Genomic DNA, 27,083 nt, shown 5'->3' with positions numbered 1-27,083 from the left:
GAAACAAAACTGCGTCACTTTTGTCAAAATTTATTGAAATCTTACGGGTGCATGTCGCCATAGTACTAGTCAGTTTTATTTAATTTCAATAATATATCTGCAATAATATGTTTAATGGCATAAATAATAAGATGGCAAGAGACGATGGTAAATGTTGAGAGCTAGCCATGAAATGTACCTAAATTTAAAAAAAAAATATTTTCTTTTCACTCATTAATTTTCCCGCCATTCTGAGAAAAAAGGCAAAGGTTGTTTACAATTATGCCAACCGTAGCTACCAATTATTTTATTAAAATAATTGGCCGAAAAAAGTATTGCTATAATAATTAAGATCCAAAGTGAAAGTAAATAGCTTCGTTTCAAAAGTGTTCTTAATTTGTTTGCTCATTGACCTTAAATAATCCATAAAATTGTACAAATTACATGACCTGTTGACATTGATACCGTTAACAGTTAATTGTTTATTCATGCATATTTAAGGCTACAAATTTAAATTTCATGGCAGAGGTTTTAAGTAAAATGTTGTATTTGAAGCGTAACAGTTTCTCAGTCATGATTGTATCAATCGCACTTCTTTTTGTTGTTTTTGCGTCTCCTGTGTTCGGTCAGGAGAACCATCAAACATTAGGTCCCGCAACGCCCACAAGTGCGCTCCCTATACCGTTCATGGATTTGTTTACTGCGCCATCTAATTATTACGGGGAACATGTTCGGAAGACATATTCTGATCCTGGATACTCTTATCATGTGTCGTGTCCGAAGTCTGATTCTCTCTCTTCGTTGGCTAGTGTTTTAGGAAGTGCCGCTAAAATAATGATGTCCGCTGCTGTTATAGTGTTCCTTAAAGTGGCAGCTGGTAAAATGATGTTGCTACCGCTCACAGTGATGCTTATCGCTAAGGCAGGATTAAAGGCGTTCCTGTTGTGGCCCATGATATCGAAGATGATGAAATATTTTAAGAAGAAAAAGAAAAAAGGTCACAAATCAAGAATGATAATGGATTGTTCGGAAAGAATCGCTTGTGTTATTCAGACAGCTTCGAAGGACGGCTGGGCAAGCCACTTGGGTGCGGCTGCTACATTTTCCATGATAAACGACGTTGAGGAAGACGCTCCATTTGCCAAGGTTCTACTCAGTGTTTTGGCCGGCGATAAGATTGCACAATGTATGTCACTAGACTGCGGTTCCGGAGTCAATATTAGCTGACACTTATAACACCAATAAAATAAAATGCATGACTCAATTGTTAAACATAACCTACATAATTATAACATGAAAAAGTGCCAACTTGCGGATATTTGTTATTTTTACCTTATAAAGCGCGATGATGCATTTTATACAAGTTTAGTTGTTCACAATGTCGCTGGCGGTAGCATTCCTGACGTCAGTTTTATTTCAATATAGTATATGTACATTAATAGTCGACCCTAATGGATATCAATACGAAGTGGGAACTTTGTTACCTAACGATGGAGTCTCGTTCTACCCGGAAGCAAGCCCGCCAACGTATCAGCCAATTACGAATATTCTGGAAGTTCCGCAAATACCTGAACAGCGCAATATTAGGCAGTTACAGCCGTCTCCACCAAAAGTTCCAACGGATACCTCGCTCATAAGAAAAAACTTGAACTCTGAAATCAACGAAATAATTGAATCTTTGAACCAGTTGACAGAGAACAGGATGACAGAAAACAGGATGGATGAGAATCAGGAATCTCGTGCCGCTGAGCGGGCGGACGAATATGGATTGTATCACCGCCCTTCTTATGGATACCCCCCAAGCCCACAGAACTATGGACCGTGGTCTCCTTCTTACGTGCCTCAATACAAACATGAACAATCTCCGAAACTATCACTGTTAAAGCCAGATCTACTAGTGAAACCAGTGGCTACGAAGGCGGCAAGTAAAATCAGCGGTTTGATTGAGTTGGTCCTCGCATTGCTGTCAGGATCTGCCTCCAACGATTTGGAGCTAAAAGGTTTCAAGGATATCGTCATTAACGGGATAGTGAAGCCTTTGCTGACTGCTAAAGGTGGTCTGAAGTCTTTGATCAGTAAGTTGAGCATTCCAGTGATTTCTCTAATGTTGATAAATTTGGAAGTGTTGATAACTATTTGGTGGTTGTGGGAGGAGGACTGCCCCCAGCCGGTGTACCACCACCCATCCTATGGATACGCACCGAAGCCGTCCTATCATACTCCAAGCTATCATACTCCAAGCTATCCTACTCAAAGCTATCCTCCTAGCTTTAACTACAATCCGTATAAATAATTCTACGAAGAATTAAATTGATCCCAGTTTTGTAATAAAAGCTGTCTCACAATCATTATCTGCTTGTGACATGACTTATTTAAATTTTATTTATATCTTACAGTTAGCTAATTTATTTTAAAGTAAGACTGAATATCGTTTTATGTGTAGCTGTAGCTATATGCTCGTATGTATTAAAGTCTACAAGAATATGAATGTTTTTCATTTATAATACACCCTTGACAAACTCCTATAGGTAGAGTCTGTGCGGAAAGAGAAGAGTCTTGGAATGTATGGGGCCCAATACATTCCACGACTCTTCTCTTTCCGAACGGACTCTACCTACTTATCTCTCAACTAGAGTCCTAGAGTTAGACCAAGTGAAACTTCTATGAAATTATGACGTATAAATAACACTTGCACTACGTATGCTACCTAAATCGTTGCAGACTTATTTTGGTCTAACTCTAGCTGCATATCGCTCCGTTTTCTGGCGTAATTAATGGTTGTTTATCGTAAGGTATCTAATGTAATGTTGTGCCTACTGAAAGTTGTAAGTATAAACATAAAAATTGGAGGACGTACTATCATTACTATCTATGTAAATGGCAAGGAATCTGCAGTTGTCCCTCAACCTTACCATTACCACCCATTACCTACTTTACCTAGTCATTTTAGGGTTCCGTACCCAAAGGGTAAAACGGGACCCTATTACTAAGACTCCGCTGTCCGTCCGTCCGTCCATCTGTCACCAGGCTGTATCTCACGAACCGTCTGTCTAGTTGAAGTTTTCACAGATGATGTATTTCTGTTGCCGCTATAACAACAAATACTAAAAAGTACGGAACCCTCGGTGGGCGAGTCCGACTCGTACTTCTCCGGTTTGCTTTGACCGTTGCGGTATATAGAAATAGTGAATCACGAGCTCGGCATAAATTATAAGATTAGAATAAATAAGTAGGTATGTACGACTTCTCACTACGAGTTACTTAGAACTTCTCGAGTAGAAAATATTATTTATAATACATATTAGCTGTCCCTAGAGACAAAACGGGACCCGTATAAATCAGGTTACATTATAATTGATTAAAACCCTATTGGTATCTTATGAGTAAACAAAAAGGTAAGCACTCTATTGTCTTTGTTGTAGGTACCTATTATTAAATAAGTCCATCACTGTAACATACACCGTATTTAGGTGTTCTGCTAATGACACAAATGGTTGACTAGGCAGTACAGAATATAATGCCGTGCGATATTCAGATATTTTATTAGATACCTATTCGTGACGTGGTTTCTAAATTGGGAAGATCGATGAAAGCGAATTACCAATAGATGTCACTTTTTCTGATTCCACACGTTGACAGAGAGAGAGGGAGTGAGAGAGAGACAGATAGAGACTTCCAGTCAGAAGGGTTTTCTGTCTTTTTAAATTTATATCGCTCAAATAAATTCACTATAAAACTAAAACTGGTGATTAAATTGGAGTTTGACGCCAAGTTCTTTTCTGATCAAATGGGTCGGGTTAATAATCCTGTCTGGACTCCATTTTAGGTGACGAATCCTGGGTGTTTGAGCACAAAATATAATAGATGGCGAAAATTTGCGCTTTTGATTGAGATACTAGGTACATATATTTTGTTTAATTTGAAAATCCTCGTTTAATTTTTCTTTCCCAAAATAATCAAAAAAGCCATACCCATACCCCATACGTGTCAAGTGTGTTTTAAGTAGAATCACTAAGAAACAAGTAGATCAACACTCGGTAGGCTCATGCGTCGTCTCAGAGAGCTTAATTAATCAGATATTAGGTAACAGGTCTGCATTCGTTAGTGTAGCTTAATTGGGTAAAAGAGATCTAATTATTATTAAATTTAATAACATTGAGTCAGATTGAATTAGGATGTTTATACGTTAAAAAATGTAGGCATGTAGATTAATCTCCCATAAAAAATAGAATTTCGCCCCTCTTTCTACTGACAAGTTGGGTGTGTTTGAGTATACTTAACTATGTTCCAAAAAAGTTAGTTATTGTTTACAAAATTATTTATTTTTCTGCTTAAGTTAGGTTGTTTATAACATGGATATAAAAGTAAAATACAAAATTCGAACAAAAACAATACAAAAAATATATAAACACATTATAAATAAAATAATATTATAATTTTTAATTTGACATTTCGTTCTCCTTAAACGCAGTCGTACTTTTTTGTAATCGAGAACCGAGTAATTGCCTATTATTGTCTATGCAATATAAAAAGTTTTCCGCAAAGGTGAAAGATCTACCTACAGTGAAGAATAGATTAAAATTATACTTAGGTATACATATAGCTGGTCAAGCTGATCTTGTCAGTAGAAAAAGGCGGCAAATTTGAAAAATGTATATCGTCCCATAGAAAATTTGAATTTCGCGCCTTTTTTACTGACAAGATTTGCTTGACCAGCTATACTTTTGTACTAATTCGCTGACATAAGAGCTATGGGACACAATTTCGAGTATGATTTGTGCGTCCATATTATTTATATTTGACTGCACCCGTTGCATAATAGCACAAGGGGGCAAAGTTGTTGTTTAACCGCTCGTGCTAATATTGATACCTGAGCAAGCGAAAGATTCCAAAATTGAACCACGAGCGTAGCGAGTGGTTCGAAAAATGGAATCTTGAGCGTAGCGAGGGTTTCAAAGCACGAGGGTTAAACAAAATTTGCCCCCGAGTGAAACACAACATTTTTCACCACACCAACCCGAAGCAAATATTAAATGTAAAATCAAACAAAATCAAATCCAAATGAATGTTATTAAATATTTATCATCCAAAAACAGCATTTAAAAGTCAATTCTTCCAGCAAACAAAAGAAAACAACTCAAATTTTGCATTTAATTACTTTGCCTCACATAATGTGAATAAAATGCAACTTTCCTATCAGTTTTTGAAGTGCAAAGTAAGCTTTTCCGAGCTGGTGTGGTGAAAAATACTATTCCTGCTACTAACTAATTTTGGCTGGAGACGGTCACGTCTCGAAACTAAAATCATACGTAGTAAAGTATAATGCGAGATAAATACCACCGCAGTTTCAGGTATGTCACAAAATGTAGTTTGTAATGTACCTATTTTTATTATATTTTGCCACTTTTTTTCGGAAAAAGTACTACCCATATACCTATAATAATAATAAATAAATAATTATGTACATCCCACGGAAGTGTGGAGGCCGAGGCTTCCTAAACGCCAAGGATCTCCACAACCGCGAGGTGTACAATCTCAGGAATTATTTCCTTAACAACGAGTGTGGGATGCATCGTGATGTGGTGGCAGTAGACAGGAACCTCACACCGCTCTCCTTGGCAAACGAGAACTGGCGCAGACCTGTGGTACTAAGTACTGCAGATCACAAGGTGGCATGGGAGAATAAGGTGCTACACGGGCGGTTCTACAAGGCCCTCACGGGACCCGACGTGGACCTGCTCGCATCGGTGAACTGGTTATAATTCGGGGACCTCTTCGGAGAAACCGAGGGTTTTGCCTGTGCAATTGCGGACGAAGTGATGATGACGAACAACTATCGGAAATATATCCTGAAGGACGGTACGGTCGACATTTGTCGGGCATGCCGCCGTCCTGGAGAGTCACTCAGGCATATCATTTCCGGTTGTTCTCATCTTGCTAACGGCGAGTACTTGCACAGACATAATCTCGTAGCCAGGATTATTCACCAGCAACTTGCTCTTCTATACGGCCTTGTGGACCGCGAAGTACCATACTACAAGTACTTACTTGCGCCTGTTCTCGAGAATGGTCGTGCCACGCTCTATTGGGATCGATCTATCATCACGGACAGGACTATTGTAGCCAATAAGCCTGACATTGTGATAATAGATCGATCGCAACGTCGGGCCGTGCTCGTTGACATCACCATCCCCCATGATGAGAATCTCGTGAAAGCCGAGAAGGACAAGTCCAGTAAGTACCTAGACTTGGCTCACGAGATAACCGCCATGTGGGATGTTGATTCGACGATCATTGTCCCGATAGTCGTTTCAGTAAACGGTCGAATAGCGACGAGTCTCGACCAACACCTTGAGAGACTCTCGCTAGGTGGTTGGATCAAGGGTCAGATGCAGAAGGCGGTGATCTTGGTCACGGCGCGGATAGTCCTGCCGGTTCCTCTCTCTGCAGCCCTGACCACCGGTAGCTTGGGCCTTGTCCCGCTGCTGGCGGCACCCTAGGTTAGGTTAGGTTAGGTTAGTGTGTTTATATTAATTTTTACTGTTTTGTAAGTGTTTTTATATTTTACTTTTATATTCATATTTATTATAAATAACCTAACTTAAGATGATAAATAAATAAAGAGATAATAAATAATAATAAATATTATAGGTCATTCTTACACAGATTCACTAAGTCCCACAGTAAGCTCGAGAAGCCTAATAGTCATATATTATGTACCTATACATAATATATGATATATACCTGATATAGTCATATACATAATATATGATATATACCTCAGCGGAAACGGGTTACTTTTGTCTCGGATCTCATGCGGCCCCAGCAAGAATTGCCCTGGCAATTTAATTAAGTTGGGTAGGGACTAACATGCTCCTCGATAGTAACATTGCAATCTGCAGAACCTGAGAATTGGACGTTATAACCAGATTATCCGAAAACCCATGAAGAGGCTAACAAGTTTAGGCTAAATATCAGTTCGTTAGCCGGTGTTCATTAGCTTGGCCGCTATTTCGTTTGGTTAGCGAGCTCACGGGCGTCAAAAGCTTCGCTTATTGACTTGTCCCTTATTCTAAAATACCCTTAGAGCAGTTAATAACCGGAGTCGCCTTTAAGAGCTTACCCCTCTGCCGAAAACCTTGCACAGTTGTGCAAACTTTTGTATGGACTGACGTTTATCTGACATGGCTATTTGTACGTTACGTACCTACAAATCATGTAGAAATAGCCATAGGTACATTTGACGTGCCCCTCCCCCGCAAAAATCGGTAGGCTATTTTGTACAGAAAATGACAGCCAAGGTGTCTCTACTCTCTAGTTACCATAATGGTCTAAGAAAATACCTAAATTGGACATTGACATCTTTATTATTTCTGTGCATCTAATAGCTGTAACACACTACCGCACCGCACCAAAGGTGAGAGTTACGTCAAGTGTTAAAAGCTGGAGGCTAGTTCAAAGTTACATTGTGACATCAAAATGACATCTCAAATGTGTCAATACATGTACCTACTATGGACACGTATTTGAACGCTGACACGTTGAATTTACCTCCAGGGATTTGTATGGCTTGAAACCGGATTTAGCAGCATTAACTTATTTTGAAGAGTTTATTTTTCCGCGGAATGCTTTTCGCATAAAGCGAGATTTTCTTGTATTGATACCCGTTTATTTTGATTTTTTGTCACCACAAAAGTTAAAGGCACATATAGCAAAACCAATTTGGAACCCCTGCCATAGCGATAACCTCTAAACTCTTGTGTGCGGGGGTAGCGATTGCAATAATAACACTTATCTAATAGTCTGGCTATTGTCGAGCTTGCGTATTGGCAGTTGTACGAGTACCTATACGTAGAGGTAGGTAGGCATTTACAAACTTACCCTATATGTTATTAAAATAAACGAGCAGTACTTTGTAAGTATTTAAACATCATATTGTATGGGGCTATTCATAAATTACGTCATTTCAAATTAGGGGGGGGGGGGGGTTCTGGACATCGGATGACGGTAGCATGAAGTAGGAGGAAATGGGGTCATTTGAAGCATGATTTTTGGATGATTATAGGGGGGGGGGGGGGGGTCAAAAATCGTCAAAAATCGATGACGTAATTTATGGACAGCCCCTATGTTCTGAGTATGTTGTAGGTAAACAGAGCATTTCAACCATGACGTCGGTTTTGGAGATAAAATAAACTGTAAGTATTCAAAGATATTCATTTTTATGCGTGTAAACATAATATATGTAAGTATTGAAGTGAGATACGTGTGAGTGAGAATAGAGTTCGAAGTGTGAATATCCGATCACACTATGCGGGTATTTGAATATTTGAATAGTGAATCGATTGATCCATAACGTGGAGAAAGCGCTTTCCGTTTAGCAAACAGTGCATGAAATGCGGTGAGTTCAAAGAGCTAATTCTAAGTAGGTTATGGCATTATTAATTTAGCATAGCTGCTCGGACTTCATCATCAGAGCGTACTCGCATCTTAAAGGTTGGCAAAGCACTTATAACCCTTCTAGTTTTGCGGGTATCGATGGGCGACGATAATCGCATACTATTAGGCGATTCATATGTTCGTTTGCCTCCTGTTCAAAAAAATCAGCATCACAACATCAATAGTATACTTTTACAATTATTAGGCCTTCCCTCATTGTTCTGGGTTTGGGCTATAGTCGTCACGTTAGCAATGTGCGGATTGGGAGCTATAAACGCAGATAAACACAGAACATACATATACATAGTTACCTGTTCCCTCTTGAAATTTACTAAGCTTAGAATGGTACTTACAGCTTAGAATGGACGACAATTAGGAATAAATGGGGAAATGCCTCTACCTTACAGAAGACACAATATTCACTACATTCTCATAGCAATTCACGCACGAGCCCGAGTTATAGAAACTTGCTACGGGAATGGTGGACTTAAATATTTACTAGTTATCCTCTAATTCTTTTTCAAATATCTATAAGTATTATACGAAAGGCGTTACGGTTACGATTATGAAATTCGATAAATACTTATGCGGTGTATAGGAAAGTTAAATTGAACATGTTGTACGCCAAATATGTTCTACTTAGGGTGATATATGCTCGTAGGTAAGATGGATTTCTCATATACGTATAATAATCCAAGTATGAAAGTCTCATGTAAGTGAAATGTAATTTCTTATGAGAAATAAGTGAATGTCTTCAGTCTTCAAACCGAAGTATTTAAAGTATAATTCGCGTACCGTATGTGAGTAAACCACGTTAGAGAGGAGGGCCTTCCATTGATTCACTTTTAAGATCATAATCCTTTATTAGGTCAGGTACTTTAACTGAAAGGTTCAATATTTTTCTTAGTTAATATATATCGAAGAAGACCATTATTTATTAGGACTCAAATTTGTGGTACCTCTTTTGTATAGCTTGGCTAGTTGGCTACGATCGTACCTAGATTTGTATGTTCGTGTAAATGGGGTTGCTCCCCTCACACGTCGGGACGTCGTTGAAAAGGTAATTCAATATGCGGTAGTCATAGACAGTAAATTTGCAAAATATACCAGTATACCTCGTTAGTTACCTACCCTAATAAGCGATGTCCCGCGTTTCACATCTGAAGGGGTGTAAAATTTACCTTTAGGATTACTTATTTTGAAACCATTTGAAACTGAACTACGAGTATACGTTTTTTAATAAAAGTTATCACATTAGCTCCAGCTTGCTTTCGAAATTGTGTGACACCTAGCTAGTAGTTATAATACAGGATGATTCATGAGACGTGAGCAGGACTAATCCTGCACACTCAGTATAGTTGAATTATCGAGAAGATGGAATTGCATTTGTAGTGGTTGTATGCTGATAGTACAAGAAAATAGAAAATTCAAATATAGAATGCCTGTAAACAAACAATACTACTACATATGCAATTCCACGCTCTCGTTGATACGACTATAACTGATAATTGATCGATCACCGCCGTATTTAGGAGAAACAACACACTTTTTCCTATTTTTTAACTTTTTGGTGAGGGCAAATTTAATTCTCAACAATCATGGTCACCCTACAGGACCTAATTAATAAACATAAAACCTCTTTAACCGTAATGGCATTTTGATTACGAAGAAAATAAACTGTCAAACTTGAGTGAGATACGAGTTTTCAAAAGTAACCGGACCGTGATGACAGTAATGACATTCAATTTGACACAGAATATCGGTAGTTTAGTATTCTAATTTTAGGGTGACCATGCATGTCGTTAAAAAATTAATAACTTTTTTTTCAACACGACTAGAAAATTAACGTTAACCTCACTAATACTGATACGAAACAGTTGCTTATAATTAACGATATGCGCAGTGTTAGTCCTGCTCACGTCTCCTGAATCACCCTGTATATATGACATCATCATCATCATCATCATCATCATCATCATCATCATCATCATCATCATCATCATCATCATCATCATCATCATCATCATCATCATCATCATCATCATCATCATCATCATCATCATCATCATCATCATCATCATCATCATCATCATCATCATCATCATCATCATCATCATCAGCGTCTTCCACAAACCTATACACGGTGGCTAAAAAATAACTGCATTCCCTTTGCCAGGGAGGTTTTGGGATTATACCGTAGAGTTTCGTATCTTTGCCTGCGCTACCTAAGTTCGCCTAGTTTGACATAAGTTGCCATTAACAAAATGTTTCTAATGTAAGCCTTACATAAAACTGCTAAATACAAAGTATTTTTTACGGGTGTCAACATTCTTCGAACAATCTGCGGCTAACTTCACACAGTTGACCTTTAGTGAGGTTTTTTTGTGACACCGACCACACGTTTTTCTTTACCAGTGTTTTAACTTCAGTTTTAAACGGTGATACGGACCCGGTAATGTTAAAATTTTTACATGATTATATCCTATAACTATTTCTTTTTTCATATGAAACTATTATTTAATGGCTAGCTTACGTTTAGAATTCACAATTGGATAAAACATTGGTGAGGGTACTTTGCGTCCATCTTGTTGCCAAATTTCGCCTACCCCTAGGGTTGACAAATTTTTTGTACCACATTAATTGGTGGATGAGATTACTTGTTTCTAAATTTAAATATTTTCTTATGTTTGATTATTTTAGTTTACGCTATATGCAAATGTTTATTTCTACTCTTACCGATGTTGCGAGTAGGTACCAAATAGGTATTTTTATGTCTTACTTTGTGTAAATAAGGTTGATTTGATGTCAATTAAGATAATAACAACAATTTTGCAACCATTAAACAATTTTGTTACAAACATTATTTTTTTTAACTTAGAAACCATTACTCCTCTTTATTTGGCATGTTGGTTAATTTTTGGCAGCCCTAGCTTCATTATAGAAAATGTATGAAAACAACTTCAGACTGTTACTAAACTTCGCCTACTACCCCGTTTTTTAAATATATGCCTAGTCTGGTGTAGTTAAGGTTCACAGTATATTAGCACATTCCAAGGAGATACGGCTTAACATGTGTAAGTCACAGAAAAGTAGGTATTAGCGGCAGGGCATGCCATAGGCGAAGATTGGGAAAAATACCCAAACATCGCCTATTGCCTTTGGGGCCATTTTTTACCAACATAACCGATGAAATTCAAAGTTTTAGTGGTGTATATTGATAGTTAAGAGTACTAAAAAACGTTTTTTTTGCCTTAACGGATTAAAATGCTTTCAAGTTTGAGAGATTTTTTGGGAAAAGTGTCAAAACCCAGGCGAAGATATGAAACTCTACGGTACTGAGAAAGTTTTACTATGTGACCAACCCCGAAATTGCGAAAAAAAAATTACTCTCCCATAGAAAATGGACCAGCGAAAATGTATGAAACAGCCAAAATATTTCGCGATTTCGGGGTTGGTCCCATAGTAAAAGTTGCTCAGTACAATCCCAAAACCTCGCTAGCAACGAGAATGCATTAATATTTTTTAGACACCCTGTATTGATTTGGTAACGACACAATCCTTAATTCACTTAATTCACATTAATTAACGACACAACAGATCGACGGCGGTGTTTTACCAATCCGAGTCGATAACCCAATAAATCGCCATCAGCCAAATAGATCCTCTACTTAGGCTCAAAAACATCCGGGAAAAAATAACATTCCTACTGTATGGTATGTATGGTATGGTGCATATTAACTTAATCTTGAAGCCATGCCACATACAGTTTTTCAGAAATTGTTCAATGATCAAACTGACGTCTTTTTCGATCTCCATATCTGACTGACTCGAATTACATTTCATTAGACTAAAAGCTACGCTCAAATTGAAACAAAGCATAATGTTAAGATACTTAAGATGTTAAGTAGGACTAAGTCTGAATATATTGCGCCTTAAGATAGTTCCGTAAGCTCCATCACGAGTATTTCTCATCTCAGTCAGATGTCATTGCGGCGATGTGTGTTATCCTTAACATGTGTTGAATAATACATAACCAGTTTGCATGTCAAGTGAAGATGTGATGTCTCTCGAGCGGAGCGATGTAATGACTGCCGGTGTCAGGTGAGGGATAGCCGGGATAAACATTGCTTATGTAACTCATAAACTGTCTACCATCTACCGTCGATCTAGAACACATCTTGTCTCTGTTATATGGGGGGTGTGCTTCCCTAATTGGAGGAGGAGGCTAGTAACGTTTTACCAATAAAGAGAGTCTGTATGTTTTTTCCAGCCCGTATGTTATGTCGCCGGTGCCCTCAATAGTGTTTAGTTTCAATTTGATTTAATGTGTAGGTATGTTAGTCTTTAAGGTATTTGTAATATGAGCCTTATTTCTTTAATGAAAATTAGAATAAAATAATAAATACGAAAAAGGTTGGGAGCTCTCGGTTTCCGATTTTCTCGAGGGATTACAGTATGGAGTTCTCCAAAAAAGGTTTGAACACTTGAACTGGTTTCTAAAGTGTTGACAACGGCCATGTGACACCTCTGGGCTTGCAGACGTGCTAAGGCTGCGGTGACCACTTTCTCTCAGGCGCCGGACGCTATTATATCACCAAAATGGTATTAATAAATGTAGTCCAAGTTGTAAGCAAACAAATACATTGACGACCATGCTGCCTACTGTGCATCCATCGTATAAAAAAACCGGGCAAGTGCGAGTCGGACTCGCGCACGAAGGGTTCCGTACCATAATGCAAAAAAAAAAAAACAAAAAAAAAAGCAAAAAAAAACGGTCACCCATCCAAATACTGACCACTCCCGACGTTGCTTAACTTTGGTCAAAAATCACGTTTGTTGTATGGGAGCCCCATTTAAATCTTTATTTTATTCTGTTTTTAGTATTTGTTGTTATAGCGGCAACAGAAATACATCATCTGTGAAAATTTCAACTGTCTAGCTATCACGGTTCGTGAGATACAGCCTGGTGACAGACGGACGGACGGACGGACGGACGGACGGACGGACGGACGGACGGACAGCGAAGTCTTAGTAATAGGGTCCCGTTTTACCCTTTGGGTACGGAACCCTAAAAAGGAACCTCGACTCGAGAACAAGAAGAAGACGACCCCCTTAAAAGGTAAGCGCATCTAATTTGCGAAAGCACACAACTCTACAGTCAAATCGTGAACTTTCGAGTCAAGGAGACGGGGTTAGAGCTCGACAAACTATACAAATTTAATACGAACTCTGAAGGTGTAACGTCGAGAACGTCGTTTTATCAAAACAGTTGTTTGTCATGTCCTCTAAACGTAAATTGTATGCGTTGATATCGCTGCTCCATTCAGTTTTGCGAATTGGAAAGCGTAAATAGATATTCAATACGGAGCTTTACAAAAGCCGCGCTGTGTGAATTTATCGGGATCAAATTTAAATGTATGATCAGTTCTCTGAATATGAAAACGATCTGGATGCGAAGGTTGTTTCGCATTGAATGTTTTTGTGGGACCGATGTGAAGAGAGGTGTAGGGCAGCGGCGCAACGCAGCGGCGCGGCGCGGCGTCGATACGTGTCCCGCGCAACGGCCTGACGTCGCCGCGGGCCGCGGGCCGGCGCACTCCGGCATTCGGGCCTCGCGACGGACCGTCGCCGTCGTCGCCAGCTCCGCGACTACCTCGATTTTCCAGCGACGACAAACGCTTACTCGGCGAAGTGCGTATACACGCTAAGTGATAGTTAAGTTTAACGTGAAAAAAACAGATCCAAAGTTGTTAAGTGGTACCTACTAAAATATCCCCAACCTAGTCTGGTGAAAACAAACACATCGCAGTGTTATCCGCGCAAGCGCGCCGCACGCGGACATGTCGAGGTCGGCCATCTTGGCTGAAGACGCACTTTCGCCTCGCCCCAGCTTCAGACTTTGAGCTGAAACCCTTAGCGGTAACGAAGGGGGTCAGAATGTTCCACGGGCGAGGCGTCGTGGCGGGCGGTCTCTGAGCCTGCCCGCTCGGCGTGGCTATCGATCGTTTCGAGCGCTATGGCGCTCGCGGAGTGAATGCGGACATCGGGACCGTGCCGCAGCTCCCGCACGCGAGCGGCGCGTCCGACCAGTGATAGTGCTAGAGTGGAGGCGCGGCATGTGACTCGGCGTGCCCGCGTGGTTGGGAGGGCGCGCGGGCGGCGGCGGGCCCGGCTGACCGCGCGCCATGGGCGAGGAGTATCCGCGCTCCCCCTGCGAGCGGTTCCCGGCGGCGGGCGCGTTCAGCGTGGCACCGCCGGAGAGGCTCAGCCCGCCGCCGCCCGCGCCGCTGCCGGATCGCTTCTCAGCGTCTCCGAGGCGGGTGCGCCGTTGCGCGGAGGCCGAGCGCGCGCGGCGACCGCGCTATGTGCCGCCGGCGGCTCACGTGCCGGTGGAGCGATACGTGCCGCGGCCGCCGGCGCCGCTGCGCCCGCCGCCCCCGGTGTACTGCGGGCTGGCGTGTCGGCCGCCGCCGCCATCATCGCGCAAGTGTTGCGGCCCAGCGTGCCGCGAGGACCTGGCGGGCTCGCCACCCCCCACTCGCTACGTGGAGTACGTGGGCGCCGCAGCCGCGCGCCGCCTGGCATGCACGCCGCCTCCACCACCTCCGCCCGCGCTTCAGCTGCCCTGCGAGCCACAGGAACCTCCGTGCTGTGTCCAAGCCCGCAGGCGACCCCAGCCTCCACATGATTGGTAAGTTACTTGATCAAATTGTGTGAAAGTACGATAACGAAGACACTCAGAATTACTATTAATTATCTTTGAACTTACTCGCTAGAATAGGTTCTAGAAAAAGGATTGGTTTTACAAAAACTCAAATAATACGTGCTTGGACTAAACTGACACGTTAGCAGGCAGAATAAGATATATTTATCAAATTTATGGGATTCTTCTTAGTTAATACAATTATTTCTCCTCAAAGATATTCATCTCCTTCCGTTCACCACAGATTTTAGATGATAAAGAGTAGAGTCGCGTTAGTACATTCTTTTTCTAAACGAGACCTAACAATATTTATAAACATCAATACAAACATTTTGAAACTTCAAACTTAATGTTCGTGCGGGCGTGCATATAAATTACCGATGAATTCGAAAACATCCGATGAAATACGGCCTCGCGGGTCGACGGGTGGGTGTGACTAGGGTTAGCAGTCACCAAATTTAAAAACTCAAGGTGGGTTAATTATTATGAAAATTAGCGGCTTAATTGATATCACGATGGGCCTAGTATGAGTAGTATGATTGTAATATGCCGTGTAAAACTTTTATATATGCGGAAGTTTATGTTTGTATGTTTGTTCCTCCTTCATGTGGATTATATGAAATCAACTTTAAAAAATCACACACAAACACAAAATTAATAACATGACTTATAATTCCTACAATATTTTACATTCATCATTATTAATGAATCAATCTTCACTATGTCGACTTTATGTCATTTAGCCGCATTTCTCAGATTAAATTTATTCATGTTATGGAAAAAGCTGACGTCTGATAAGTGATAACCCTAGGTGTGAGGGGATGAGATGTAATTGGCTAAAATTCCGCGGATGGGATTGATAACGCATGATTTATGACATCGGTTAACGATCGCCCGCAAAATGACTGCTCGAAACAAACTGATCACCCACGCCGATTTATACATGTATGTATGTACCTATGTAAAATAATTCAGTAAATATATTACGTCAGTAAATTTTAGGCTATCGAGAGTTGTTTTTCAGAGTTAACTTTACTTTTATTTCAGTGATCATTTTTTTAAGGTACACTCTTGATTAAACTCTGTGTGTAATTAATTCGTTCATTGCAGCAATGATCTAATAATGATAATTTAGCGCTAGAGCAGCTTTTTATCGCGTTAGAAATGTAGGTAACTTATGACGAATTGTCAAAAGAATCATAAGATAAGTCACAGTTTCTGAGTCTGTTTAAAAATACAATCAAATTGGTGTCCACCTTGTTCGAACTTTGTGGAGAAGGCCGAGTGACAAAGTTACTTGTCCTAATTTTTAAATCGTGATCAATTTGTTTCTTCCAGAAAAAGGCCAAAATTGCACATCGAATTATCTTAAAATTCCTCGAAACTAATTTGATCTAAGTATCGAAAATAACGAAGATTCCAGATTGAATTACCGACTTAAAAGGTCACATTGGCTGCATTAGCACACTAATGGCTATAAAAGGTGCCTAGCCTTTAGATTTTAGATAAAGGCTGCCAAAAGGGTGTCTACGGCCGACAGTAGATAAACGGTTTATCATAAACCTGAAATTTAAATTAAACTTAACCCAGTAGGTAAACTATTATTTTATGCTTTGTGTAAGTAACACAAATGTGCCTTTAATTTGATTTAAATGTTTTATATATTTGATGTGGCCGTAAATGTGTAGATAAGCTTTTTATTAAAAAAGCAAAATCTTGGAACACATCATGAACAAATTGTTCCATTATGGATTTGACTTTACTTGTATGTTACATATATAGTTGGTCAAGCAGATCTTGTCAGTAGAAAAAGGAGGCAAATTTGGAAAATGTAGGCGCGAAGGGATATCGTCTCATAGAAAATTTGAATTTCGCGCCTTTTTCTACTGACAAGATTCGCTTGAACATCTATACATGCATGTGTAGTAATACTTTTATGTGACAAAAGCCCTTAAATCCGTCCCCACCCATTTACGATTTTATAAGAAGTAGAAGAAGAAAAGAATCGTTAAGTGTTAATGGTTGTTAACAAATAAATTGCACAAGTAGAAGCGTCGTTATTATAATTAAATATCCAAAGATAGGTAGAGAATCAAATGTTTCGAATAAATCAGAAGGATAGTGTACCTACGTATGACAGATAGGTACCTAGAATTTAATACCTACGATGAGGTCAGTGATATCACATACAAGCTTATCTTTTGTGCCGTCATCGCACCTGATAAGTCGTCCTATTACATTGATTAAACTACTATAGTATACTCGTACTTGTGTGTATTTTGATACAACTGTAGTGCCTGTAACGGCTACGGCTGTTGCTATGACAATAATAACTAAAAATTCATGTCCATGGTGTGATGTGACAAGTACCTAGTAAGGTTATTCGCGTGCTGTGGAAAGTGTTTTTTTTACTATAGTGTATTAGAACGTGTATTGTGTTAAGTAACATACCTGTATATTTGGCTTAGTGAGTCATAAGTGTTAAATAAGACACTTCTAGGTTGGTTCGGATTTCAGTTTGGAGGTTATGCATAAAAAGTAAGTGACCTTAGACTGTGATTACTAGTATCGTGAGGTAATTCAATTTGTTCTGTTAGAGTAATTATCACCTACCCATATTGTGTCATTAGATTTCACAAATACGACACTTTTTGATATAGTTATCAAATTAGCTTCAATACACGTGTTTCTATTGAAAGTTAGTGATAAAAATACATCTTACATATAATAAAATGTCTCGATTGCTCGTAATCAAATTCAATTTGTGGTGTTAATTAAATTTGTTTTATGTTTGCTCCTAAAGTCGGACTCCACGTTTTGATCTATAAATGGAAACAGATAAAATCAGCCTGTCCTAAAGAGCGCTGACGGCCTTCGGATATTTTTTGTCGAATTGTGCTTGAAATAAAATTTCGCTTTTGGGAAATTCACTTGATTTGTGAGGGTCTTGCCGGTGTATTATGCAGAGCCATGCTCGTATTTTAAAAGTAAAGTAGGTATTCCTTTTAGAGATATTAGAGCTTTAGTTCTTTCGTATATTCTGGCGTTATTCGAATGTGCGTTATCGGGAAAGTGGCACTTTAGTTATTGCGCCAAAATTTTGCTGAAATAAAATGCAAATTATACTTCTAACAGGTTTTGGAGTTACCGTTTACAGGTAATGAACTGAGTTCCTAAATGAAATGAACTTTCTAAAAACAAAAAGAACATCGTTAATGTTGCCAACCAAAGTTTTTCAGAGTGTCAAAAAATAAATATTACCTAGACATTGTAGACATACAAAATGTTACAAATGGATTTACAAAAACAAACAGGACTAGAGGCAAAAGAAATTATCCTAAGTAAGGCAGCAAAGGTATGTGATTTATTGATAGGCTCACTGAAAAAGTACCGCCGAAGCAAAACAAGAGAATAAGGAAGATAAGATAAAGAGATAAAGATATTTTATTGAGTTAATAAAGGTGCTTAAACTACTTACATAACTTACATTGTATTATGGTACAAAACCAAATGGCAAGTAAGTGTCATCTGACCCCCGTACTAGTGTGAACTGTATCACGGTGGGTCAGGATTCACCGTCCTTACATTTTATTTTCAACACAGGTACCAATCCATTTATTTTATGCTTAGCAATTATAATATTACATATTTGTATTACAAGATAATAGAAACGTAATATTAGATAAATGAATTACGGCTCGATTCGGAAAATGAATTACTTAGATTTCTACTAGACTTCAACAAGTTACGATACGGATAATTTAAAGATATTTGTAAGATAGATATGTCAAATTTGACGTTTCCGCGATTCTGGAGCTCCTCTTGAACGATTTCGACAAGTTATGACTTAGATATCCAAGTCACATCTAGTCGATATCTAATGTAGATCTAGTTGATCTCTAAATCGTCTCAAGATCTTGTGATTATCTCGAAATCCGAATAAAAATAAATAAATAATTAATAATAATAATAAATAGATAAACCAACCCTCGTGCGTCCGACTCGCAGCCACCGGAGGCTACTGTCATGAATGACTTCTGGCGTAGCATCTGGTCAGTGCCTGTCGGACACACCGAGGGGAGTTGGATGAGTGTTGTCGAGCGTGAGTGCGAGTCCATCGAACCTATGGGGGCAGTCACCATCAGCCCCGATGACGTAAGTTGTGCCATTCGCACGGCCCAGAACTGGAAAAGTCCTGGGCCGGATGGATTGCACAACTTCTGGCTAAAATGGTTCCGATGCTCACACTCCTGCTTGGCAGCACAATTTCAACAAGCCCTCGAGCTTGGTTCTCCCCCACCTTCCTTAACAACTGGTGTCACCTTCCTGCTCTATAAGTCCGGTAGTACCACGGAAGCGAAGAACTACAGACCCATCACATGCTTGCCTACACTCTACAAGCTCCTTACATCCATTTTGAGAGCAAAAATCAACGCGCACATTGTCGCAAACAATATTTTGGCCTCTGCTCAAAATGGATGTAGGGTTGGGTCCCGTGGTACTAAAGAGCTCCTCCTCATAGACATGACCATCTGCCAACAAATCCGGCGGAACAGGGGGGCCCTCTCAGCAGCCTGGATTGACTACAAGAAGGCCTATGATTCGGTGCCTCACTCATGGCTGGAGAGGGTCTTAGAGCTGTATAAAGTTGATACAGCTTTAAGAGCCTTTCTAAGCGCGTGTATGAGGCAATGGACCACAGTCCTTCGTCAACCAGGAGGCGGGGATGGGAGCCCTGGCCCGCAGGATTTTATAAGGATTGAGCGAGGAATATTTCAGGGTGATAGTCTGAGTCCTCTGTGGTTCTGCCTAGCTCTGAATCCTCTCAGTACCTTGCTGAAGGATTTAGAACTAGGTTGCCGGCTTCGGAGAGGGGGTGAAGTCATTTCTCACCTTCTGTACATGGATGATCTCAAATTATTTGCACCAAATAGCCAAGACTTGGTGGAGCTACTGAAAACTACCGAAGTCTTCAGTAATGCCATCAACATGGAGTTTGGTGTCGATAAATGTGCGGTTATGCATGTACAGCGGGGGAAAGTTGTAAATTCAACAAATTTACAACTTTCTGAGACAATGTCTTTCAGATCCATCTCTGAATCAGAAACCTATAAATACCTTGGCATGTCACAGTCGTTAGGTATTGAGGAAGAAGGTATTAGACGGTCGGTGAAGGAGCGCTTTTTCAGTCGGCTCACAAAAGTACTCAACAGTCTTTTGTCAGGAGGCAACAAAGTGCGCGCCTTCAACGCCTGGGTAATGCCTCTACTCACATACTCCTTTGGCATACTAAGGTGGACTCAGACCGAGCTGGATGCCCTGGATCGGAGGGTCCGACAGCTGCTCACCACTCACCGTATGTTGCACCCACGCTCGTCTGTTATGAGATTGTACATCCCACGGAAATGTGGAGGTCGCGGCTTTCTAAACGCCAAAAATCTCCACAACCGTGAGTTGTACAATCTCAGGAATTATTTCCTCAACAACGAGTGTGGGATGCATCGTGATGTGGTGGCAGCTGACAAGGGCCTCACGCCGCTCTCCTTGGCGAACGAGAACTGGCGTAAACCTGTAGTACTAAGCACCGAGGACCGCAAGGCGGTATGGAAGGATAAGCAGCTACACGGGCGGTTCTACAAGGCCCTCACGGGACCCGATGTGGACCTGCTCGCGTCGGTGAACTGGTTACGATTCGGGGACCTCTTCGGAGAAACCGAGGGTTTTGCCTGTGCAATTGCGGACGAAGTGATGATGACGAACAACTATCGGAAATATATCCTGAAGGACGGTACGGTCGACATTTGTCGGGCATGCCGCCGTCCCGGAGAGTCACTCAGGCATATTATCTCCGGTTGTTCTCATCTTGCTAACGGCGAGTACTTGCACAGACATAACCTCGTAGCCAGAATTATTCACCAGCAGCTTGCCCTCCTATACGGCCTTGTGGACCGCGAAGTGCCGTACTACAAGTACTCACCTGCGCCAGTTCTCGAAAATGGTCGTGCCACGCTCTATTGGGATCGATCTATCATCACTGACAGGACTATTGTAGCCAATAAGCCTGACATCGTGCTGATAGATCGATCGCAGCGCCGGACCGTGCTCGTCGACGTCACCATCCCCCATGATGAGAATCTCGTGAAGGCCGAGAAGGACAAGTCCAGCAAGTACCTAGACTTAGCCCACGAGATAACCGCTATGTGGGATGTTGACTCGACGATCATTGTTCCTATAGTCGTGTCAGCGAACGGTCTCATAGCGAAGAGTCTCGACCAACACCTAGAGAGACTCTCGCTGGGTGGTTGGATCAAGGGTCAGATGCAGAAGGCGGTAATTTTGGACACGGCGCGTATAGTACGTCGATTCCTCACTCTGCGGCCCTGACCACCGGCAGCTTGGACCCTGCCCCGCTGCCGGCGGCACCCTAGGTTAGGTTTTTTATAATGTGTTTATATATTTTTGTTATGTTTTGTAAGTGTTTTTATATTTTACTTTTATACTCACATTGTAAAACCCTAACCTAAGACCCTAATTGAATAAAGAGAATAATAAATAGTAATAAATTACCTTTCGCGGACCAACATTGAATAGACCGCAAATTTGACCGCTTAATAATGCATAAATCATTACCTAAGGCATAATATTTTAGTTTTCGTCATAATCCATACAATACGAACTGGCCATTTTCATTGTCCGTGAGCTTGACCTTCACTTTTATTATTATAGTATGAATTATCTCAGGTGATTTTTTCGGGCTCGGGCCCTAATCCGTTTGCGCGATTCTGGAGATACCGTTGTACGATTTCCACAGGATATGACTAAGAGATCCAATTCACATCTAATAGATATCTTACTCTATCTAACGTAAAAGTGACATTGGTTGCCCGAATGGCGCTGCAAAAGAGAACTAGTTGATATCTAAACTATAACGTATCTAGAATGGATCTAGTACGTGTCGTCTCTTGTGAATATCTTGAAGTTCGAATACGGCAGTTTGTATCGATATTGGATTGTAGTCTTACATCATGCAGGTTCTACCAGAAGAATGCTGCTATTAATAGCAGAAAGTTTCACGTTGACACGAAGTTCACGATTTTCTTATTTACTACTACTACTATTTGCTACTCTGTTTTATTTAAGCTTAGATTTTTTTATATGTTTGAACTCCCTAAAAGAAGTAACTATGAAGGTAAGAATTAACGATTAGCTAAGGTGGCGCGACTATTTATTTCCTTAACAATGTAAACAATTTTGCGAAGTTCGCCTATACATGAAGAGCCGTGCTGTCGTTTTCATCCACTTTGGTATCTTCTAACCCCCTTATTCATAAACGCGCTACAAACCTTAAATTAGCTAATAGTCGTTTGTTCTTATCTGTCATTTTGAATTATGTATTTGTAAGAAAGGGATAAAACATAATTTAACTAAATCAGACCCGTAAAGTTTTATGAATAAGGGGGTAAATAGCTTTGACCATGATTATAAATGTTTAAGCAAATTCCGTGCACGTTGCGATATTAGCTGGGTAGTAGATATTCGGAATTCCCAAAGTGTAGTCCCGTGTGGCGGCATGGTAATCCGGCGTAATGAGTAAATTAGATATTTCGAGCATCCTCTGCTCTGCTGGCCGCAGCTGGTCGTGGGTATTAATCTCATATTGAAAGCTTTCAATGCATTAAAGCTTTAGTTTCCATAGAATAATATGTACCGACATGTGTGTTAACATTATAATTTTAGGTTGGTACGTTAGCCTTCAATGTTAAATATTTTTACAGTAATATGGCGCTACTTTACCACACTAGTGCGATAATTGGCATATTACGTCACTGTGTCGAAAATTTCAAGAGTCATTTGTACCTAACTGTAAAACGTTGTAGGTACGATACATGTGCGAATAGGTAATTCGCAACTCGTGTCGATTTAAAGCACTTCGGTTGTGTTTTAATTTATGGCCACTCGTTGCGAATTTCCAAAAGCAATGTACTATTATAACCTATATTAAGAAGATTATTCTCAATTGGGTTGATATTCGAAATTGTATTATTGTATTGTGTACTTATTGCTTGACATTTGTATAATTATAATCAATTGTTATTTTCCTACTTGACGATCATAATATAAATTCGTATAGATTAGTGTAAAATAATTTATATTGTAATTTCATATTATGAAATAAATAAATCTAAATCTAAATCTATTCTATCTAATGGGACAAAAATATCAGATTAGCAGCTTTTGCAAGCAGATAATCCTTTGAATTGATGTTGAATTTCCTCCTAAAGATTCTCGTTTATTAATTTCCGATTGAGTTCTTAATTAATATCATCGTTCGCAACTCATCTGTTTACTTGAGATCATTTCTGTCCAATTAAAATGTACTTAGTTAGTTGGGATCATTTACTTTTGCTGTAATATTTTATAATTCGAGTCGAAAGCTTCTTGTGAATAAATAACTTAAATATATATCGTTATAAACAACTAATCCTATTTAAACCAACGACGTTAGTTATGAGTACTTTCTACTCGTATTTTATTCATTCTGAGAATTTATACGTTTGTAAGTACGTACCTACTGTTAGCATCGCAGTCACTTGACACTGTGTACATAATCAAACAGGTTATTGATGTTGCAAAAAATAAGGGTTGGCACAAATATGTAAACATCACCGCCATTTTACGTTCAATTTATCTTTTAATTAGAATGTATAAAATTAGCTTGTTTTGTTGTTTATAAATTAACAATAAAACCATTTTTTTGTAAAATGAGCGATCAAGATATCCGCGACAGAGCAACGATGCCGCAATGCCGGTCGTAACATGCGGTTCTTGAACACATCATAGAGAGCTTATAATTTGTGTGTAGATAAAACAGTGTATGTAACTGTTCATAATTGGGCATTAAAACATTCATTTGATTATGAAACTTGCTTGGCTCGTTTCATAAACCCCACACTCCACACTCTTATTTGAATTTTATGTAGCAGTCATATAAACTCCTATTTGAACACTTTATTTTCATACAACTTCAACCCAGTCTTATGTCCGTGGTCTTAAGTATATCTTTTCTAAAGTTCAATTAACAATTCCGGAAACCCAATTTACACTGAAGAGTTGATGTAAGTACCTTCTGCACAAATACTCCAATTAAAGTTAGTCGGATTAGCGGCTCCATTGCAGGTTTCTTGCGTTAATTGAGGATTCCAGGACTTTCTAAGAGTAAAAGTATTTTATCGATTTGACCAGTTCGTTTTAGGGTTCCGTACCCAAAGGGTAAAAACGGGACCCTACTACTAAGACCCCACTGTTTATCTCTACCAGGCTTTATCTCATGAACCGTGATAACTAGACAGTTGAAATTTTCACAGATGATGTTTTGCTGTTGCCGCTATAACAACAAATACTAAAAAGTATGGAACCCTCGGTGGGAGAATCCGACTCGCACTTGTCCGGTTTTTTATAATAAGGTAATATGCAGCGTGAACAGGTGTAGGTAAGTACATACTAAATTCATCTAATAAAATTATACTAGTTGAAGATTTATGGTTACTTGAGTAGGTTGTAAATAATAGACACAAATAAAGTATACTCGTATTACTCAAGTAATATGCTAAGTACTCGTTTCTTTGCACAAAACAAAACAATATTTACAAAGTAATCAATATAAAATAAAATACCTACGCATAAAAATAAATATTACAATACACGAAAATATAGTATGAATATAATTCGTATATATGAATTGCAGGTGACTAATGACTATACCTACTCGTCCCTACTTAACATTTGAGTATTATTAAGTGCTATTACCATTATTCAGTTATTAAACTAGACTTGCGAGCCAGAAGTATTTCACTCTTACTATTCTCTTCTGTTTTGAATGGCCTGGCAATAACTGAAACTAAGCTCCTCGATGATTTTTTTATATTACCTATTTTCAAATATCCTATATTTTTTTCTCGTACTGTTATCGACGTCAAAAGATAAGCCAAAAGAGTACCAGACTTGAAAGGCCAACAAATGAGTGCAAATGTCGATCACGTAACGGTAGAATGCTCTTATAATGCAATGGGTCCCATATAGACATTTGTTCTTCAAAACAAACCAGCCGGCGTATTATGGATGGCTTTATCCATCTTTATCCACGTGATAAAATCAATGTCACGTTTTAACAGCGTGGGATATAAAGTGACGGTGTCCGTTTTATCACGCTGTCACGTAGACAAGAACGACCATATCCGTACTGATCGAATGATACTATCAATCAAAACTTGTCATCTATTAGCCTATTGTTCAATCAAGCCAGCTGGCTTTTGTAAGTTTATTTGCAAACGATGCCACATGAATTATATCTCTCATTTCATCAGATATATTCTATAATAGAACTAAAAACTTCAAAGTGTGAATAGTAAGATAAAATAATACAATTTCTGTTCTACATAATTTTGAACGCTTGAGATTAAAATGCTGCACAATAAAAACAACTCAGCGTCGAGTTTACAATTAACGTTCTGAAACTATACTCGTTTTAATTGCTTTTAAATTATATACAGTAAAATAGGTTAAGCATTAAAGTAATTTCATGTATCAAAACACCAAAGTCGTAAAAAATAAACTGTTCTCTTTTTATAAAACAATCTGATATACGGTTTTACATGATACGTGTAGGTTCCTTGCAAAAGCTTAGTACTTAAGTCGAAGCTTGTTTTTAGACGCGAGTTAAATTAAAATATAAGCGAAATACCCGAGCAAAAAGTTTAATCACTGGCCTTTTGGCAGCAGAGGGTTGTTGGGAACTTCAAAGGTGGCGAGAAAGGGTTGCGAGGGGAGGCTTGTCCCTTCATTTTCTAGATAACAAATGACGTGGACAAACCGAATTTCCTTCTTGACAGATGTTAGATTATTGAGCTCGGAACTCGAAAACAATGGTTTAAAATTAAAAATGATAAATTGCAAAATGTTTCCCGCAATTTTGCACAAATTGGAGTTGACAATCTTCGGCGTCCTCGTTCAATTTGTGTTGGTGAAAGTATTAAATTACAAGTGTGACGATTACACAATAAACAGTACGACGCAACTACCCGCTAGCTTCACTCCGTGGAGAAGTGTCATGGCAGGCGGGTGGCTGGCGGAGTGCACGAGCAATAACAGTTGTTTCATTTGATCACCCAGTACACAACGGAGCCTGGACGTCACAGATGGCGACGAGGGTAAAATACTACAAAAAAAAAATTAAGGAAAGGAAAGGTAACGATGGCGGAAAAAAAAACAAACCTAAGGTATGGAAATCCTAACCTAATAGCTACCGTATTTGTCCATTTCCTCCCGAGCTGCCGATTGTATTCAGGTAATACAAAATTTTGGGCGAGGTGATATTCAGTGTAACGAGTGACGTACGGTTGTACATAATGCGAAAATATTAAAACCGCAACGATTTTGTTGGGCGGTACTTACGTAAGTAGGTTATGAAATTCCAAACTCACGTAAGAGGAGTATTAAAGGAACTAATGCAGAATTTAAATATTACTGTAAAAACGTAGATCTAGTACCTATACCTAATTTTATAGTTTTGTTTACAATCAATGTTAATAAAAACAATTATGTATATGCACAGTTGATTTTGTCGACTGTTTACATAAGAACAGTGGTTAACTTTACAACTATTATTGAGTAAATAATTGATGGTATGTAGCTCGGGAGGAATGTTTACTAAGCAAAGAAGAAATATACGCGTGCTTATTACACTAACTCTTTGACAATGGCTACTGTGCGTGAGCCTGGTTGCCAAATGTAAATCCAAAAGTGTAATCAATGCAAGATAGATCAATAATTGGGGTCACTACAAAAAATAATGTACTCATGTTACATTATTCCTATGATGTGGCACCGACGTATTAGCCATGAAATGACAGAAACGAATATGCTGATGGTTTGCGTGTTACAAATACAGATGGTACATGGTTTATTT

The 27,083-nt window shown here is 39.3% G+C and overlaps 3 protein-coding genes across 4 annotated transcripts in view; all 3 read left to right on the top strand.

Moving 5' to 3' along the window:
- Positions 1-348: 348 nt before the first annotated feature.
- On the top strand, positions 349-1,235 carry LOC134791748 (uncharacterized). The gene has a single exon (XM_063762890.1). It carries the CDS (start codon positions 499-501, stop codon positions 1,204-1,206), a length of 708 nt encoding a protein of 235 aa, XP_063618960.1. The 5' UTR covers positions 349-498; the 3' UTR covers positions 1,207-1,235.
- Positions 1,236-1,325: 90 nt separating this feature from the next.
- On the top strand, positions 1,326-2,463 carry LOC134791739 (uncharacterized). The gene has a single exon (XM_063762878.1). The coding sequence runs from the start codon at positions 1,358-1,360 to the stop codon at positions 2,270-2,272; it is 915 nt and encodes a 304-aa protein (XP_063618948.1). The 5' UTR covers positions 1,326-1,357; the 3' UTR covers positions 2,273-2,463.
- Positions 2,464-13,702: 11,239 nt separating this feature from the next.
- The window catches only part of LOC134791649 (inactive rhomboid protein 2), a 209,609-nt gene continuing 196,228 nt past the window's right edge, over positions 13,703-27,083 (top strand). For both annotated transcript variants that reach the window (XM_063762720.1, XM_063762719.1), the window contains exon 1: positions 13,703-15,106. In XM_063762720.1, the coding sequence (XP_063618790.1) occupies positions 14,601-15,106 (506 nt within the window). In that variant the 5' untranslated portion in view covers positions 13,703-14,600. The remainder of the gene's footprint in view (positions 15,107-27,083) is intronic.

Source organism: Cydia splendana, chromosome 6, assembly GCF_910591565.1.
Source record: "Cydia splendana chromosome 6, ilCydSple1.2, whole genome shotgun sequence".
NCBI lineage: Eukaryota > Metazoa > Arthropoda > Insecta > Lepidoptera > Tortricidae > Cydia > Cydia splendana.
Note: the sequence above shows the minus strand (reverse complement) of the source record. Positions and strands in the feature narration are given on the sequence as shown.

Coding starts and splice junctions, on each gene's coding strand:
- LOC134791748 (XM_063762890.1), top strand. CDS start 499: ATGGCAGAGGTTTTAAGTAAAATGTTGTATTTGAAGCGTAACAGTTTC.
- LOC134791739 (XM_063762878.1), top strand. CDS start 1,358: ATGTCGCTGGCGGTAGCATTCCTGACGTCAGTTTTATTTCAATATAGT.